General features: G+C 43.7%; 2 protein-coding genes across 3 annotated transcripts in view; both read right to left on the reverse strand.

The window, feature by feature from the left end:
- scn8aa (sodium channel, voltage gated, type VIII, alpha subunit a) overlaps positions 1-5,859 on the reverse strand; it is a 37,561-nt gene extending 31,702 nt beyond the window's left edge. The window contains exons 1-2 of the mRNA XM_028410992.1: positions 5,760-5,859; positions 2,785-3,118 (exon numbers count right to left, since the gene is read on the reverse strand). Coding sequence (XP_028266793.1) covers positions 2,785-3,063 — 279 coding nt within the window. The 5' untranslated portion in view covers positions 3,064-3,118; positions 5,760-5,859. The remainder of the gene's footprint in view (positions 1-2,784; positions 3,119-5,759) is intronic.
- A 4,161-nt stretch (positions 5,860-10,020) lies between these two features.
- Positions 10,021-15,452, reverse strand: part of dip2ba (disco-interacting protein 2 homolog Ba) — a 32,874-nt gene continuing 27,442 nt past the window's right edge. For both annotated transcript variants that reach the window (XM_028409089.1, XM_028409088.1), the window contains 9 exons: positions 15,319-15,449; positions 15,058-15,226; positions 14,405-14,575; positions 13,974-14,035; positions 13,796-13,853; positions 13,596-13,670; positions 13,289-13,463; positions 12,995-13,118; positions 10,021-12,900 (listed from right to left, as the gene is read on the reverse strand). In XM_028409089.1, the coding sequence (XP_028264890.1) occupies positions 12,648-12,900; positions 12,995-13,118; positions 13,289-13,463; positions 13,596-13,670; positions 13,796-13,853; positions 13,974-14,035; positions 14,405-14,575; positions 15,058-15,226; positions 15,319-15,449 (1,218 nt within the window). In that variant the 3' untranslated portion in view covers positions 10,021-12,647. The remainder of the gene's footprint in view (positions 12,901-12,994; positions 13,119-13,288; positions 13,464-13,595; positions 13,671-13,795; positions 13,854-13,973; positions 14,036-14,404; positions 14,576-15,057; positions 15,227-15,318; positions 15,450-15,452) is intronic.

Below are 15,452 nucleotides of genomic sequence, written 5' to 3' on the forward strand. Positions count from 1 at the left end.
AGAAGCTGGAGCCAGCAGGCAGGGCTGCAGCATCTGCATCCATGAGGGCTGCAGCAGCCATTCAACGAGCACCCTTCTCTCAACCTTTGTGGTAAATGGGAATTGGACTGCGTTTTATGGCGCCTTTAGCCTGACAGCATCACATTCACACACACATGCATTAACAAAACAGTGCCGCATAAGCCTTGACTGCCATGCTAGGTGCTAACCTGCTCATATATCACGCTCTCTCTCCCTGTGTTTCTGCCATTTTACTACCAAATTACATTTTTGTGCGATAAAGTTCGACAAGCAAACCCCACAATATCACTATAAATATCCATCTTTTATATCCGGACGCTGCCTGTGAAACGTGAAGCTTTTATTTTCCCGATAGGACTGATTTGACTACATATTTAAAAAATACACACACACACACACACACGGTTTGTCTTAGGTGGCTAGTTCATCAGAAAAACATAATCCTGTGAGCCTGACTACAGCAACATGAAGAGCAATCCTTGCACATGTTGTTCATTTCCTCCCTGTCCTGACTTCATCTATCTCTCCCTCCCTGCCTCTCTCATTCTCTTCTCCCCACTCACCCTCAAAATTTATATATCACTGTTTTTTTTGAGTGACAAAGAGCTCGACCAGGCCTAGCCTGGCTCACGTGTGACACAGCCCTGCTCTGGCCATCAGTTAGGCTGGGATGGGCTGGCTGCTGCGTCATCACCCGCCCTGCCAGCCTGCCGGCCGGCCCTCCATCTCTGTTACAACACAATCTTCAAAGGGCCACAAATTTAACAGGATGAACAGCTCTCCTTCTCAGACGGCCCCCACCCACTTCCCGAGAGGGAGCACATCCAGGAACAGCCAGTGACAAAGACATACAGGGCAACGTTCTTCCATCAAGGTCACCACCTGATCTGACGTCACAGCTGCTCGAGCTTCCAGATCCGAAGCAGCATCAGTTCCCTCTGGCATTAGAACGAGACTAGATTGAGGGCCATAATTAGATTTGCCTGAAGCCAAGAGCTGACAGGACTGCTGGTAAAGGCAGGAGCAGAGGCAGGATGCAAAAATGCACGAAAACGCTGGCACAACTCGCACACGTCTGTGACAATAATGTACAGGAGGAAAACCAGAATAGTGAGGAATAAAACCAACAGTGTTGCTGGACATGTTTGCCACGTGTCATCTGAATCGTGTCTCCTCCTTGTGCACTGGACTGATGCGTTACATAACAGCCAGCGTGCACTGTGTAAAGACAGGGAGGTAAGACACAGACAGATACCTGTATCTACACTAATCTGTATGATGATGATTGAACAGATTAGCGCTCTGTTTTTTTCCCCAGGTGCGACTTGATACAGAAATTTTAAGATATCCTGTGTGGACGAGAGTTACAGCACGCTGTCATCAAAAGTGAAGCAGTATTTAAATAAATATGTGATTGGATGAGTCCATTTTGAATAAAAATGCCAATTTTGTTACATAATTCTGTTAAAAATAGACAACAAATGTTGTTACCATGGCAGAAGATTTTAGCCTCGCTGCTCAGGCCTGCTGTAAAAACACACCAGCAACAAACTCACAGCACTACACTGTGTATCTCAAGCAATGCTTAAAGACAGCACAGCCATCTTATGATAATTTATTCCTGCATATTTAATAAACACACTCAAAATACAGAAATCTATCACAGCACTACTTCAGGTGCACTACTGCTACGATCTTCACCAAAATGTTTGATAACTTTCCTGAACCCTGATCTCACCCTCTTTATGTCTGTGTCTACATCTTGCATCATTTTTATATTTAAAGCTGATGGGTACAACAAAAGCAAGAAACAGTTGTGTGACATGAATGCTACCTCCTCCTCCCACAGTTTTGGTTGACAGGTACACATACTGGTGATATTCAGGGAATCTCAAGGTCACCTGGCTGTCCTCACACCGAGCGTCAGACATGATAGAAACCCCAGAGAGACACGTGTCTCCTCACAAGACAACCAGAGCTCTCCCAACCTGCTGCTGCCACTGATTAATTTTTGAACAATTAGGAAAGTCTGTCATGTGGAACAGCAGTCTTTCAACAGTAACTGCCTGTGACCTTTTCCCCATAGCCCTGCAAGCACATCGGAGATACGGCAACATCCCACATGACAGCTCAAAAGCTTCACTCTCACATTCCCCAAAGGTCTTTGAGGAGGAAAACATAATTACACTCTGCAAGCTAATTATAAAATTTAAACAACTGTAAACACAGCACACCTGGAAGTCAAGCATCACAAAGCGTTCTCTGCTCTGTCTGCGTACATTTCCGGCCATGAGGGCGGACTCATCATGACATCACAAGGCATCAAATGACCACGGAGGAATATTAATATGTCTGTAACACCGCTGCACTAGGCTGAGCAACAAAAGGGACATTGATGAGGGAAAAGGAACCAATCAATTAAAACTTGAGGAATACAATGTGTATTGATTAACTTGACTGATTAAATCATACAAATATATGCACAGGAGCTGAGAGATCACAGTGATGTCATGTTGACTTATTTCACTACGTGACACAAAATATGTTCATTAATCTTAAATGCCTGAGAAATGGGGACAATTGCTAAAAATGGAGCTGGACTTATTAAGCTGCCAATGTTGCAAGTGTTAAATTGTCTCAACTAATTTCTGAATATGAACTTTGAAGATGGTGCTACCAGCTTTTTGTACTGTTCACTAAAGTTGATAACATAATTTTGCATGTGTATGTGTGCGTTTGTGTTTAGGGTCTTTGTATCCTCACTTTCTGAGTATTCAGGTAGTATGGGTCCAGGTCCTCCAGTGGTACCGCCACCATTCCTTTAGGGATGTCCCCATAGATGTAGGGCAGACTCTTCCCAGCCTCCAGGTCGCTGTTGGGCTTGGGCTTGTTCTCATCATCGTCATCGCGGTAGCTGCTGTCCTGCTTGGGTGGCTTCTTGTTCTTCTCCTCATTGATGCGCTGCTCAAGGACCGCCAAAGATTCATTAGTAAACTTCTTGAAGCTATCAGGTCCTGGCGGTGCAATAAGGGGTGCAGCCATGTTTTCATCCTGCAGCTACTTGGGCTTTAGGTTTGTACCATTCACATTAGCAGCTCTGCAGGAGGAAAGAGAAAAACAACATGAAGCACTACAAAAATGGCTGCCTGGATGTTGTATCGTCTGCATTATTAATTTGCAATGCTCAGAGTAGCACTTTTCTGGTGGTAAATAGAGCTACAATAGCACCAAGAACACATGCCAACTACACTATGATAGGGTAAGGATTATGCAACACATTTTACATGTGCAGCTACATTTTTAAGGCAGCAAAATATAAAAAAAATCTTAAGATCAACACACAATTATCAAAGGAAACAAAAGATTAAAAGATGTTGATAAGTGACAAACTTTACTTCTAATATATAAGGTGTCTTTGTGTCAGATAAGGAGGCAGGTTGTCCCTTTAAAGCAGAAATGATATTCAAATAATGATATATGAGCAAAAACTACAGCAAAACTACAATATATCTAGAGGATATAATAAACCTTACTGTGTCTAAAGATATAATTTTTTATCAGAAAGCTCATCCAGAATGTCCACACTATTTGTAATAAAATATTTGATCATATTTTGCCATCTCATGCCCCACTTCCACAATCCCTCTAGAAGATTCATGACTCCTCTGCGAAACACAAACACCTAAGACACATTTTACACCCACCCTGGCGTTCGAGCAACCGTAAAGAAAAAAGATGTCGCTCAGTATGATCTCTTATTTTCAGTGGACAGAGGAAGACCCGTGTAAGGTTTTTAGTCCTGAGAACAACTGTGGGAGGAAACCCAGCACAGATAATGGCTGCATGACACAGTAAAGCCTTGGTCCAACATGCTTAGAGTAATATGGCTGGACATCATGTGTAGGCCTACTGAATGTGTTGCAGTGCTGAAAGGAAAAGAAGAAAGAGCTGCCACACCTGAGAGCAGAATGCTTTTTAAAAACATCCCTAACTTGGATAAATCACCACACACACACACACAATTCTGGATGTTTTCAGCCTATGGTGGGTGCAGACTAAATATGTGTTTCAATAGGCCTGTCCCTCCTCTGCTCTCCTCTTGCGTAACACGGTCTAATTAAAAATGCTCGACACATAAAGCTGATATCACACAAGAAAAGCCTCCTCTCTATGTGTCCTGCTCATATAAACACAGAACACAGGCAGCCTGTGAGCAGAGACGTCTGTTTTAAAATGGACCCCGGAACCTCGCAGTCACTCAGCCTTCTGCTGCTCTGCTGGCGCTGTCCGCTTCAGCACCTCATGAGCGCGCACACGTGTGCACGCACAAACACACAAATGCTTACACGCGCGTGAATGCATACATGCAAGGGGGGGGGGGGGGGGCAATCATGTCCGATCAGTCGGGGGGGGGGGGGGGGGGGGGGGGGGAGCAGCCGTGTTGGCCTGCTCGGTGTGCTGAGCTCTGGTCTCGACGCCCTCGGGCCTGCAGTTTCTCCTTCAGTTCTCTTCAGCGTTATTAAGTCATGATGACAACACTGGTCTTGTTGTGTCTCAGGCTCGTGGGTTTGCACATTGCTTACATCCAGGTTTGTCAATGCAAACGCCTCACAGAGGAAGCCATCACATTCTGGCACCTTCTCGCTCATTTCCACAGACGCAATGAGAAATGGAAACTTGTTTACGAAAGATGTTCATTAGGAATGAGGGCCTGCGTTTAAACACAGCCTGTAACCTGAATCCATCGCACAGAAACAGTCCTGATCGGGCTCAGACAGAAGCTGGAGGTTATACTGCGCAGGGAAGAAGTGGCCCGCTACCAACAAATTGGCCAAACCAATATTGCTGCAGTGGGTGGTTTTGTATGTTGAGAATGTCACGCTGAGGTAAACGCAGCCGTGGATTAGTCAAAACCACGAGTGACAAGTGTCGATGTATTATCATGATTCAGTGTAATATGCGCCCCTGGGTGTCCAGCACAGCAGTATTTATGAGTTCTTGCTGGATAATCTGTGCGTTTTTGCGCGTTGCCTTGAAGGATCTGCACCACACCCGTGTAGCCATGTCGACTGCCAAATCAATAAGGGCTCTATCTGTGCAGAAGATATCCCACATATATGAAGCTTAACAAACACAACACGGTCTGCGACATGAAGTAAAACACAACCGATGAGAGCATTGGAGAGCAGGCATGCTGCTGCCACACCAAAATCACCTGGAGGAATGTAAATGACTCGGCTATCCGTGATGGAAGGAAGATCAGGCTACTTACATAGCATCGAAGCCTGACGGCGCTTCAGCTGCATCATCCTGAGATCCAAACTGTTTAAAAGACTGAATAATGAAGCCCAGCTGTCACAGGAACATGTCGTTTTTCTGGTGCTGGAGCAGTCAGACGGCGCCCTACCTGAAGCCCAACCTAGCCATTTTCTCCCTCAAAGGTCTGAGCAAAGCCACGGATGTTCGACGAAATAGTTAATCCGATAAAAATCCTTGCAATCGACACCGACTGACTGATAAATAAATGTGTTTGTTTCTGTTCTGCTCCACTCGATAGACGCCCGTCAAGCGCAGACACCCTGTTCCAACCCGCTCCAAAAAAAGATGCGGGGCAGTGTGCAGCTCTGCGACATTTAGGCTACGCAAGGATACCAACAGAGAGGGGGGAAAAATCCACCCTCACCCACGAACACATGCACGCCTTCCCCGCAAACTGTCAGAAACGAAGATATACTCACTTTGTAAACGTTACAGTGAATCCTGGGAGCTGTTGCAGGACTGCAGATGTGGAAAAGACTGGGGAGAAACTGCGGTTGTCGCCATATTGTTGCTGCTATCTTCCCCCTCAGCGCGAGCAGTTTCCCTGCATAATTGATGACTCTCAGCAGAATGTAAGGGAGTGTCGGCAAGTGCGTTTCGTAAAACTCGTAAAGGTCATTTAGGCCTGGAGCCTCCGAAGCCCAGCTCCCCGAGCAGGATCACGGATGAGACGGTGCGCAGGAAACATACAGCAGGTTTATTCTGACAAAAGGCATCGGCTCAGTGTGTGCTCAGCTTGTAGTGCAGGGTTTTATTGGCTGTAGGCATTCAGATAGACACATGTCTGAGGGAGCAAACCCGCTTCAGAGCCACAAAATCATGTCACAATATGCCCTAAATAAACTTTTTACTGGCATCTAATTATACTGCTTCATAGCCTTTACTCTGTGTAGTGTCACATGTATGTAAATATGTGCTTTTAACACAGAGCTCTTCATCTCTCCTCTGGTTTATATCCTCTACATCAGTCCGCTGCCCCCCTCCAGCTCTCTGCTCTTTAAAGGCAAATTAATATGTAAATGACCAGCTCCTCATCTGGTAACCTGCGCCCTGCCTTCTGCTGTTATGTAATGTGTGAATGAATGAATGCAAACTTAAGTTTAGCTCAGCTACAATATACACACATATATACAGCTATTTATTTCACTTTACTTTTGACGCTGGACGATAGAGCTGAACGTACGCGTGACGTCACACGGTCGGAAGGGATTGTTTTTGTTTTGCGGTTAAAATCTTGAGTACCTTGACTTAAACTTTTGTTGCTCTAAATCTCTTCGTCCATAAACTTTTTATTATGAATAAAACCCATCTGTCAGTCTAATATTTTTAGGTTTGACTGTCACAGCCTGGCTAAGTTTGGATAGCTTTATAAGTTTAAACATGAGAATGAAAACCCTTGTTAATAGCGACACCCGTGGCCACGAAGTGAACTGCAGCCATCACCCTGCTAGCTAGCATCCGAAATGCCCTGTTTATCGGCGTTTGTTGTCTTTCAGTTTTGCTCAGGTTTTTATCGGCTTGCTGTCTACCCGAGTATAATGACAATAATGTTCACTTCAACACCAAGAATCAGCTCTATGCAGTGTTTTCTTAGTGACAACGTTAACAAGAAAGCTAAGCTTAGCCAGCTAGCAGCTATCATGGATGGATGACAAACAGGAAGTTAACATCTGTAAATGGCAACAAACAATCATGATCAGACAAACTTACTAATGTGGCAGTATGGTGTTGATCTGATCACAGCACAGTCAGCCCCTCTGCCCAAGATTAACTTGTAATCCCTTTGTGTTGACCAGGTTGTGGGCAGAGGCCCATGGTTGGCCCACCAGGTGAGTCCTGGATCATGGGCAGCCAGGAGGCTTCTGAGGGGTCGTGTCCCTGGCAGGTCAGCATCCAGATAGAGTCCAGACACCACTGTGGCGGGACGATCCTCACAGCCTGTGGGTGCTCACTGCCACACACTGCTTCTACCAATACCTGTGAGTGCAACAACACACCTGACTGATCTGCAAAGTCCTGTAGGTCTCAATGTGGTTTAATGACGCAGAATGGCTCCTAAGAGGAGGACATCTTGGCATGGTAGCATTTTGAATGAATGAGTGAATGAATGTTTGTTTTGGTCAACTTATAGCACAATCAGTAAGGATACAAATCACTACTGAATGCATGCATAGCCATTGCTCTGTTGTTTTCTATCTAAAGCCCCGGGTGGTTCCTGTTTGTTTGTACAGAAGTGGTTGTTTACACCGATGGAGTCCTCAGATCTCATCATCATCTGCCAAACACACATTAACTGTAATAATCTGTAATAGTTTTGAGGCCTACAGATATGAGTAAAGTGTGAAGTCCACCTTTGTGTGTTACTGACGGGTGGACGACTGTCTGAAACATAAAACAGGACAAAACAAAAACAGCTGTGGGTCAAACTCTTTTTGCATCCAGATGGATCAGAAGAAGTCATGTTCGTGTCGTGGCTGGGCTACATGCATCTGCTCCAGCCCATCACACACAGATCCACTCCATCAGGAAGGTCAAGATGCACGAGGACTATGACGACTTCACGTCTGACAGTGATGTGATGCTGATACTGCACAGCTCTCCCTTCAGCTTCACAGCCTGCATCCAACCTGTCTGCACGCCTCATAATGTGACGAGCTCACCCTTAACTTCAGCCACTGTTTCATCACCGGATGGGGGAGCACCTATTTCAAAGGTTGGTGTGAAACCTCTGAATCTGCTGGATGAGTTCATGTCATAGAAACTGGGAAAAAAATATTTCAAGACACAATAAAAATATATTTTTGTTGCAGACAAGTTGTTAAATATTTATTATTAATAGAAATGTAGATTAAAATCCACTTGAGGCACATCTGGTCCAAAAATCATTTATTAATGACATCAATAACATTTAGATGCTGCAGCCATGATGGCTCATTTTAGGATGAAAAGCTTCATTATTTATTTATGGCTTTACCAACATCTGTACCTGTGTTATCATCACAGCAGGGGAGTCTGCCATTAAACACATTCTGTGTGCAGCAATGTGATGAAATAAGTTCAAAGTTCAACAAGTGCTCCATTTTATTATCAGTGTTTTATGAGTTAAATCACTTAATGTTGATTCCTCATTCTGTTTGATAAGGTATATAAAGTAATACTTTATAAAAGTCTCAAATAATGAGGAAGTGTTTTTTTCACCAGTGTTTTTAAGTGTTCGCTCACTTAAATGACCACCATTGTTCTGTGCTGCAGGCTGAACACAAACAGCAGCAGTGTTTTATTGATCATTATAATCATAGTGACTTTAAAAAAACAAAACGTCAGAGCATAGTCACCTGACAGGAGTCAACTGCTCCGTCTCCAGTCCTGCACAGATCATGTCAGTGATGAGGCCGTTCTACCAGGTGGCCTAGTTACATGTTCTACTGTCAACGAGCACCACCTTAGCTTCCTGCAGTCTGTTCATCCGTCGGCCTGCAGCACAGACGAGCTTTGGGGTGGAGTGTGGGCTTCCTCAGTCCTGGAGTGTACACAGGGACCAGCAGGTTTGCGGGCTGGTTAAAGGAGAGTCGGGAAGCAGGAGCATCGGCTGCACACACAGAACACAAGAGGAATCCCTGCTCTGCTGTTGGTGAAACATCGAGTCTGGAAGCAATAAACTTCACTACTGACACAGACCATCTGGATAAATGATTCTGAGTCTTGATGATTGTTTTTAGTTTGTTGCCAGTTGTTAGAGCTGAACCAGTTCAGTTAGTGTGTTACCCTGAGTGAAGATCTTCAACGTCAGGCCCCAGCAGGTGAAGAGTCTGGACCATAGTTTCAGTGTTTTATTCTCCACTAAAACACACCTGCTAGGTTTTGCCTGGTCCTCAGTTTAAATTAGTCCAATCCTCACAACAATAAAGGCTTTATTTAATTGTACTGAATTAGACCAAAATGGAAAATCCCTTCAGACTGGTCAGAATTTTGTTTGTGCTTTATTTCAGAAACAGCAAGTCAACAGAAGCTGGACTATGACATCATACAGTAACTCAAAATGATGCTGCATTTTTCATTTTTTTCAGATGAGATTGACCCCTGGTGGACAGAAGATGCCATTTTTCTGCAGCAGCTGATTCTTGATGATTCCAGAGAGAGACACAGAAAAGAAAATAAGCAAGAAACTCTGACAAAGCATTTTTTATTGACATGAAACACATCCAATGACAGTGACAGTGTTTTTGTCAAGTAAGACATGTTGTTAGAAGTTATCGCACCATTGACTTGTTCAGAATGTCTCTGCTGCAGCTTGACGATGCATAGTGAACAGACAGTTGTTGAGGTATACATTGTGGGCCCTTGAGTTTGTTGTTTTTTTTCTGTGTGTGTATGTGAAAGATCCTAATTTTCATTACCTCACATTGACTTTTTGTGCTTAGGATAACTTTGGCGGTTTAAAATGTACGCCATTTCTCACAACACAACTTGGAAACTGAAATAAATACCCAAGAGAAAATGGTGGATGTGTCGGAAACGGACATGTGAAACAGTTTTGTTCAAGATGTTGGTACGGGAAAAACATGACAAAAAAAAGGGGGTGTCGAGGAGGAAACCTTTGTTTTTGTAATGACATTGGAGGGCAAAAAAAACACTTATTGAATAGCACCAATGTCTATTGAAAAGGCTTGAAGGCCAACATGAAATTATAAAACTTTATTTAAACTCTGGTCCGCTTCATGTTCTTTAACCATGACCAACACATCATCTGTCAACAGAGTGAAGTTGCAGCTGCTTCTAAATCAAACCATTTGCATATGTTCCAGATTAAAGATGAAACCAGTAAATATGGATGAAACCCCTATAAAACATATTAAAATCCAATTCTGGATGGCAAGAGTAAAAATACAGTGGAGGCGACATTAAAAAAAAAAGGTTCAATATTTTGGGATTAATTTCTTACAAAAGACAAACCTTGTTGCACCATAGAAGCCAAATATCACTGAACACACTCACATGCTTCCTCATGAACAAACACACATACACACACACACACACATCATGATATTGGGAAAGTGCACATTGTTCCTGCCCAAATAAATCTGAAATGGTTTTGTCTCTTTGTAATGTGAAACTATTAAATTAACAGAAAAAAATGCTGTATCAAGTATGAAAAGATCAGTCAAGTTTTTATCTACAGAATTCATTTTCATGTACACATGAACACCAGTAATACAGTATTTGACCTCTAAAATACAGTATACAGACATCTTAACCCTCATTTATTACTTCACTTCATCTATTAAAGGAGGATTCTGCCATTTTTAAATCACAGGTTGTTCCTAATTTATTTATTTTTTTTCAGTGTTACAGACATTCAGAGAGAATTGATGGTGAATCAGAAAGGCATGACAACAAACTTAAAAACACAAGACACCCCCCTCTTAAAAAACGTGTGGTATGTGTCCGATTGTATTTTAGTGGAACTCTGCTTTAAATACAGGAGTACAGACGTTCCACAGGTTTAGTAAGGCAAAGTTCTCTCATTGATATTTTTTTTAAGAGTAGTCAATAATCAGAAATGTCAGCATGGTAAAGGCACTAAGCTGCCTTCTGATGATCCACATTTATCTAATAGACTGTGACACTGAATGAAAGATGCTCTTTGACATAAACTGGGGAACACAGACTGAAAGCTAGCAGCTCAAATCAGAACTTCTTCAAGCCAGGAGACACTGATCATCATCCTGAACAAAACTTACCTCAAGCTCCACTTACTGATAATTGAAAAAGGGCTTTTACTGTGTTACACTCTTAAAGCACATACAGGACTGTAAGAAACCCTTAACCTGGCAATGTTACCTCTGCCAGCACCAGCTTGTGCCTCATGTGTTACTGCTTACAACATCCATGTTAGGAAATTACATTCAGAAGAACTCTGAAAAATCCAACCCACTGTTCTTTAGGAAATACTCTCATCATCCACGGAGACTCTTTAAAAAAGTTTGTTTGCTACACAATAAAAACAAGCACATTTTAAAGTGTGAAGGAGCTGAATTTTTGTACAATCACTGCACAACTCATCCTAAGATATGCACTTCATCTGAACAACAATGGACCAATCAGTAAACTGTGACAAACTTAATGGTCACATTTAGCCTGTGACAGGTAGACACTTCATCCAATCATGTGCCAATTATTTTTTTCAAGTGCCTGCCCTTGCCAAACGAATACTAAGGACTTTCCATCTTTAGCCACAAAACCTAGTAGTAATCTGGAAACAGCTAATATTAAGCAACCTAAATGGATGTGGACTGCAGTGAATGTAAAGCCGACACATGAGAGTCATAAACTGGAGCACAGGCAGCGAAAATCCAACCTATCCACTGCTGTGAGACTCCTGGCTTGTTTTTATTTAGCCTGCATGTTCCTGCTGATTGCACTCCCAATTAGCATGCACACCTAAACACCAGCTTTAGCTTCAAATCTTGTGAAAATTGGTGCTTTTAAAAAATAGATTAGTACTATCACAATCATTAAGAACTATCTAACTGACCGACTCCTACTCACACTGAAAATGAAAGAATCTGTTTCTGTCCAGTTCATGAGGCTGTAGTCTTTCTTTTCCCACACCAACACTTTGATTCAAGTGTATTTTTTAGGAACAGTTTTGTATTGTGTGGATGTCGACACAGCGCCTGCGAGCAAACACAGTATGTGATGGGAGGTGAACGCCACGGTGCACCTGGTAGGCAGGTGATATGTCAGGACTGCCGCTTTCAGGGCTGTACTTGCTGGTGGCACCTTTTTGTCGTTGTTTAATACTGATGCGGACTTGCTTTTGTGAAAGCAGCAGACATGGGGGGGTGTCCCCTCTAGGCAGGTGAGACAGGAAGTAGAGGACATAAAGTGCAAAGGAGGGGGGCAGTTCCAGTGTGCCACCACCACCTTCAAAAATAAAACAAGCATACAAATGTATGGTTCAGGATAAAAATCAAAGGAATGGAATGAGGGGATGAAATTAAAATGTTTTAAAAACATGAATGAGTCAATGAGGGAGAAGAAGAGGGATGCTCCAGACTTCTTCAGACAGAGGTGTCAAGAGAAGAGAAACTGCAGAAACCTCCTGTACTGCAGCAATCGAGCAGGTGGAAGCAAAGGAGGAACGATTTCTGGGAGGGAAGCATGTTGTCGTTACTTGTTCTGTCGTTGCATTCCCAAATGGTTTGGTGTTTTGGGGTTGCTACTTGTTCACACCCCAGGTCCTTCTCCCTCATGTGAGTCCTCAGAGCCTGGCTCAGGTTTCTGCATCCATTGGTGAGGGGTGTTCACATGTTGTAGGCCACGTAGATGGGGTCCAGTTGGTCTGCCAGGAAGGAGTCTCGCAGATGCATCCTCTGCTTCTCTCCTCTGGAGTTGATGGGGATCACCCCAGGGTCCACGATGACCACCACCCCAACGATGAGGTGGTGCTCTTCCAAGACCACATTGGTGACGAGGGGCACCAGGTCCAAGGCTTCCTGCTCCGAGCCACTAAGCTCTGCCACCACCACCAGCAGGTTGGTCCATGTAAATACAGCACTGCAGAGCGAGAAAAGCGGCCAGCGCAGACAGAATTTAGTTTTCTGTGTAACTGTGAAGCTACATCCTAAGTGTTGCTACATTGAAAGCTTACCTCTCTGCAATGCTGCGGTGGGCTCTGGACACAGAAGTCTCAATGTCAATGGGGTGATAACGCAACCCCCTCAGCTCTAATGTTTCATCAAGGGAGCCCACAACAAACAAGGCATCATGGCGATCTGTGGCAGAGGAAAGCAAAAACATTATTGCAGATATAGTATTTTTTCTATTACACACCTGTAGAGAAAGCAAACTGCCACACAAAGCCCAAACTCGCTCACTCTTCCAAGTCATATTTACGAACGGAAAGAGCAGAGGCACTGAATAAAGTCAGCTGTTATCCTCTCACCTCCACTTGCATCCAGCAGCTCAGTTCTCTTGATAAAGCCCAGGTAGCCTGTCCTGGCCCACAGAGTGTGTGGCTCCCCAAAGCTCAGTCTGGTGTTGAAATGATCTGCCTGTAGGCTCTCCTCCCCATAGATGGTGTAGTAGCCACTGGCATTGTGAGGGCTGTTCACCCAGATCTGCAAAGACATATGATGCTTAAATTAGTGTGTGACATCTAAAGATTGAGATTCTTTTTGTGACTCAAAGTTTTTTTTATTTCCACAACCCTTGTTTGAGCAAAGCACAAAAGACAAAACTGTACCACTCACCTCCCCAAGATGCGAATCTCCCAGAGGGCCTCTAGTCTCAGGGTTGACTATGATGACCCTCACTCCAGGAAGGATCTTTAGAGGAAAAAATAACAGGAAGAGTTAGGCTTTAACGATAACCAACTCCATTTCCTCTCTTGTTCTGTGGCCACAAGGAGCATCATACAAATTAGTTTCACTAGTCAATAATCAATACTTACAGTGCCTGACTCCATGAGTGGAAGACTTTGTGGCGCTCCACGTTCCACTAGCCTCACCCTGACAGACACAAACAAAAGACAGTGAATCAATTATTCTGTTCGACCTGACTGACATGGCATGTTTGTTTTGACCAGTGGATTCACTTGCTGCTACTTGACAAAGAGAGTCCAGGCTTACCTGTCGTGACGCAGGGACTTCATGTCAACATAGACAGTGGAGGGGTCTGGTCCAGCGGTGCCCTAGTGACACAGAGGAAAATAAGTACCCTGAAACCTTTTACCTCATTTTACCACGCTCCACTTGCACTATGTCATATATGGATTAACAGGAAGTTACATGGACTGTAAAGATGGTGATGACTGTAGCTTCCTCCGAGCTTCAAAAGTGGTATAAACATTTTTTTTTCATTTCAGCACAATTTAATAAACTACCCAGCAGCTGCTCCATGTGCTGTGGACAGAGTTGACCCTTGTGCATAAGGAGTTGGAGCGCACTCTACTGAACAGACACTGACATATATAAATATAAGCTTAAGCATCACATCAGCCGATACTTTAGCTGGTTGGCTCTGAATAAGACAGGTCATTGTGTGTCAGTATGCAACCAACCTGCAGACAGATGGCCAGGTTGACCCTGGAGCCAAAGGCGGTGCTGACGGCACGTGGCGACAGCCCGAGGTCTTTGAAGAGCTTGGAGAAGGACTGCGTGAGAGCAAGACGAGGCCGCTCCTCTGCGATCACCACACAGCTCCGCACGCACGACAGATTCAGACCCCGAGCCTGGAGAGACGCACAGCTCAAGGTTATTCACACTTTCAACAGTTAAGTGCAGACTGAGCCTGACACGACCATGCACTCAGCATTGGTGAATATTTTTATCCAATGTGCTCTAAAGAATACACAGCCATACCGGGATTCAAATAATCAGATTTATAACTTCAACAGCTGTGAAAACGTCCATCTATTTAACATGTACGTGAGACGTGTCAGATGACATTACTTTGTAGCATAAATTTTAAAAGGTCTCCAAATTCTGAGGATGAAATCGTTTGTATTGTTTTTATATCCTTTAAAATGACTAATGAGTAATTTAAGCCTGAATTACTGTCACACCTTTAAAAGTATCATTTGTCAGATACTTTACTCACCCTCCTATGAGAAACTCATTCATCACTGTGTTTTAATTAAGCACAGAAACGACAAAGAAATTATTTATGGAAGGGAACCACATGTGTCAGATTGTTTTAGTGTGCGATAGTGACCTTCAGTATCTCTGTCTGTGTGCCCAGGCCTTTAGTGCAGAGCTCCATGACAGAGTAGGAGCAGAAGGTGTCTCTGATCTTGTACTGACTGAGTGTGCTCAGCCACAGAGGCAGTGAGCTCTCCAGCTCCAGGGGTGGAATAAGGATAGACTGGTGACCTGAGTAAACACTGGAAACAAATACAACCACACTCACTACAGCAACGAGGGGGCATTTACAGGAACTGAATGTAATATTAAAAACTTGAATTGTGTGTGTTACCTGGAGAGGCACCACAGGACAAAGCCCAGGCCACAGTATGGGTCCAGGCAGATGGCTATTTGGCGTGAGGAGTAGAGCTCACACTGCAGCTTAATGGAGCGGCACAAAGTGCTGACTGCGGCATGAGACATCTA

Source organism: Parambassis ranga, chromosome 7 (assembly GCF_900634625.1).
Source record: "Parambassis ranga chromosome 7, fParRan2.1, whole genome shotgun sequence".
Classification (NCBI taxonomy): domain Eukaryota; kingdom Metazoa; phylum Chordata; class Actinopteri; family Ambassidae; genus Parambassis; species Parambassis ranga.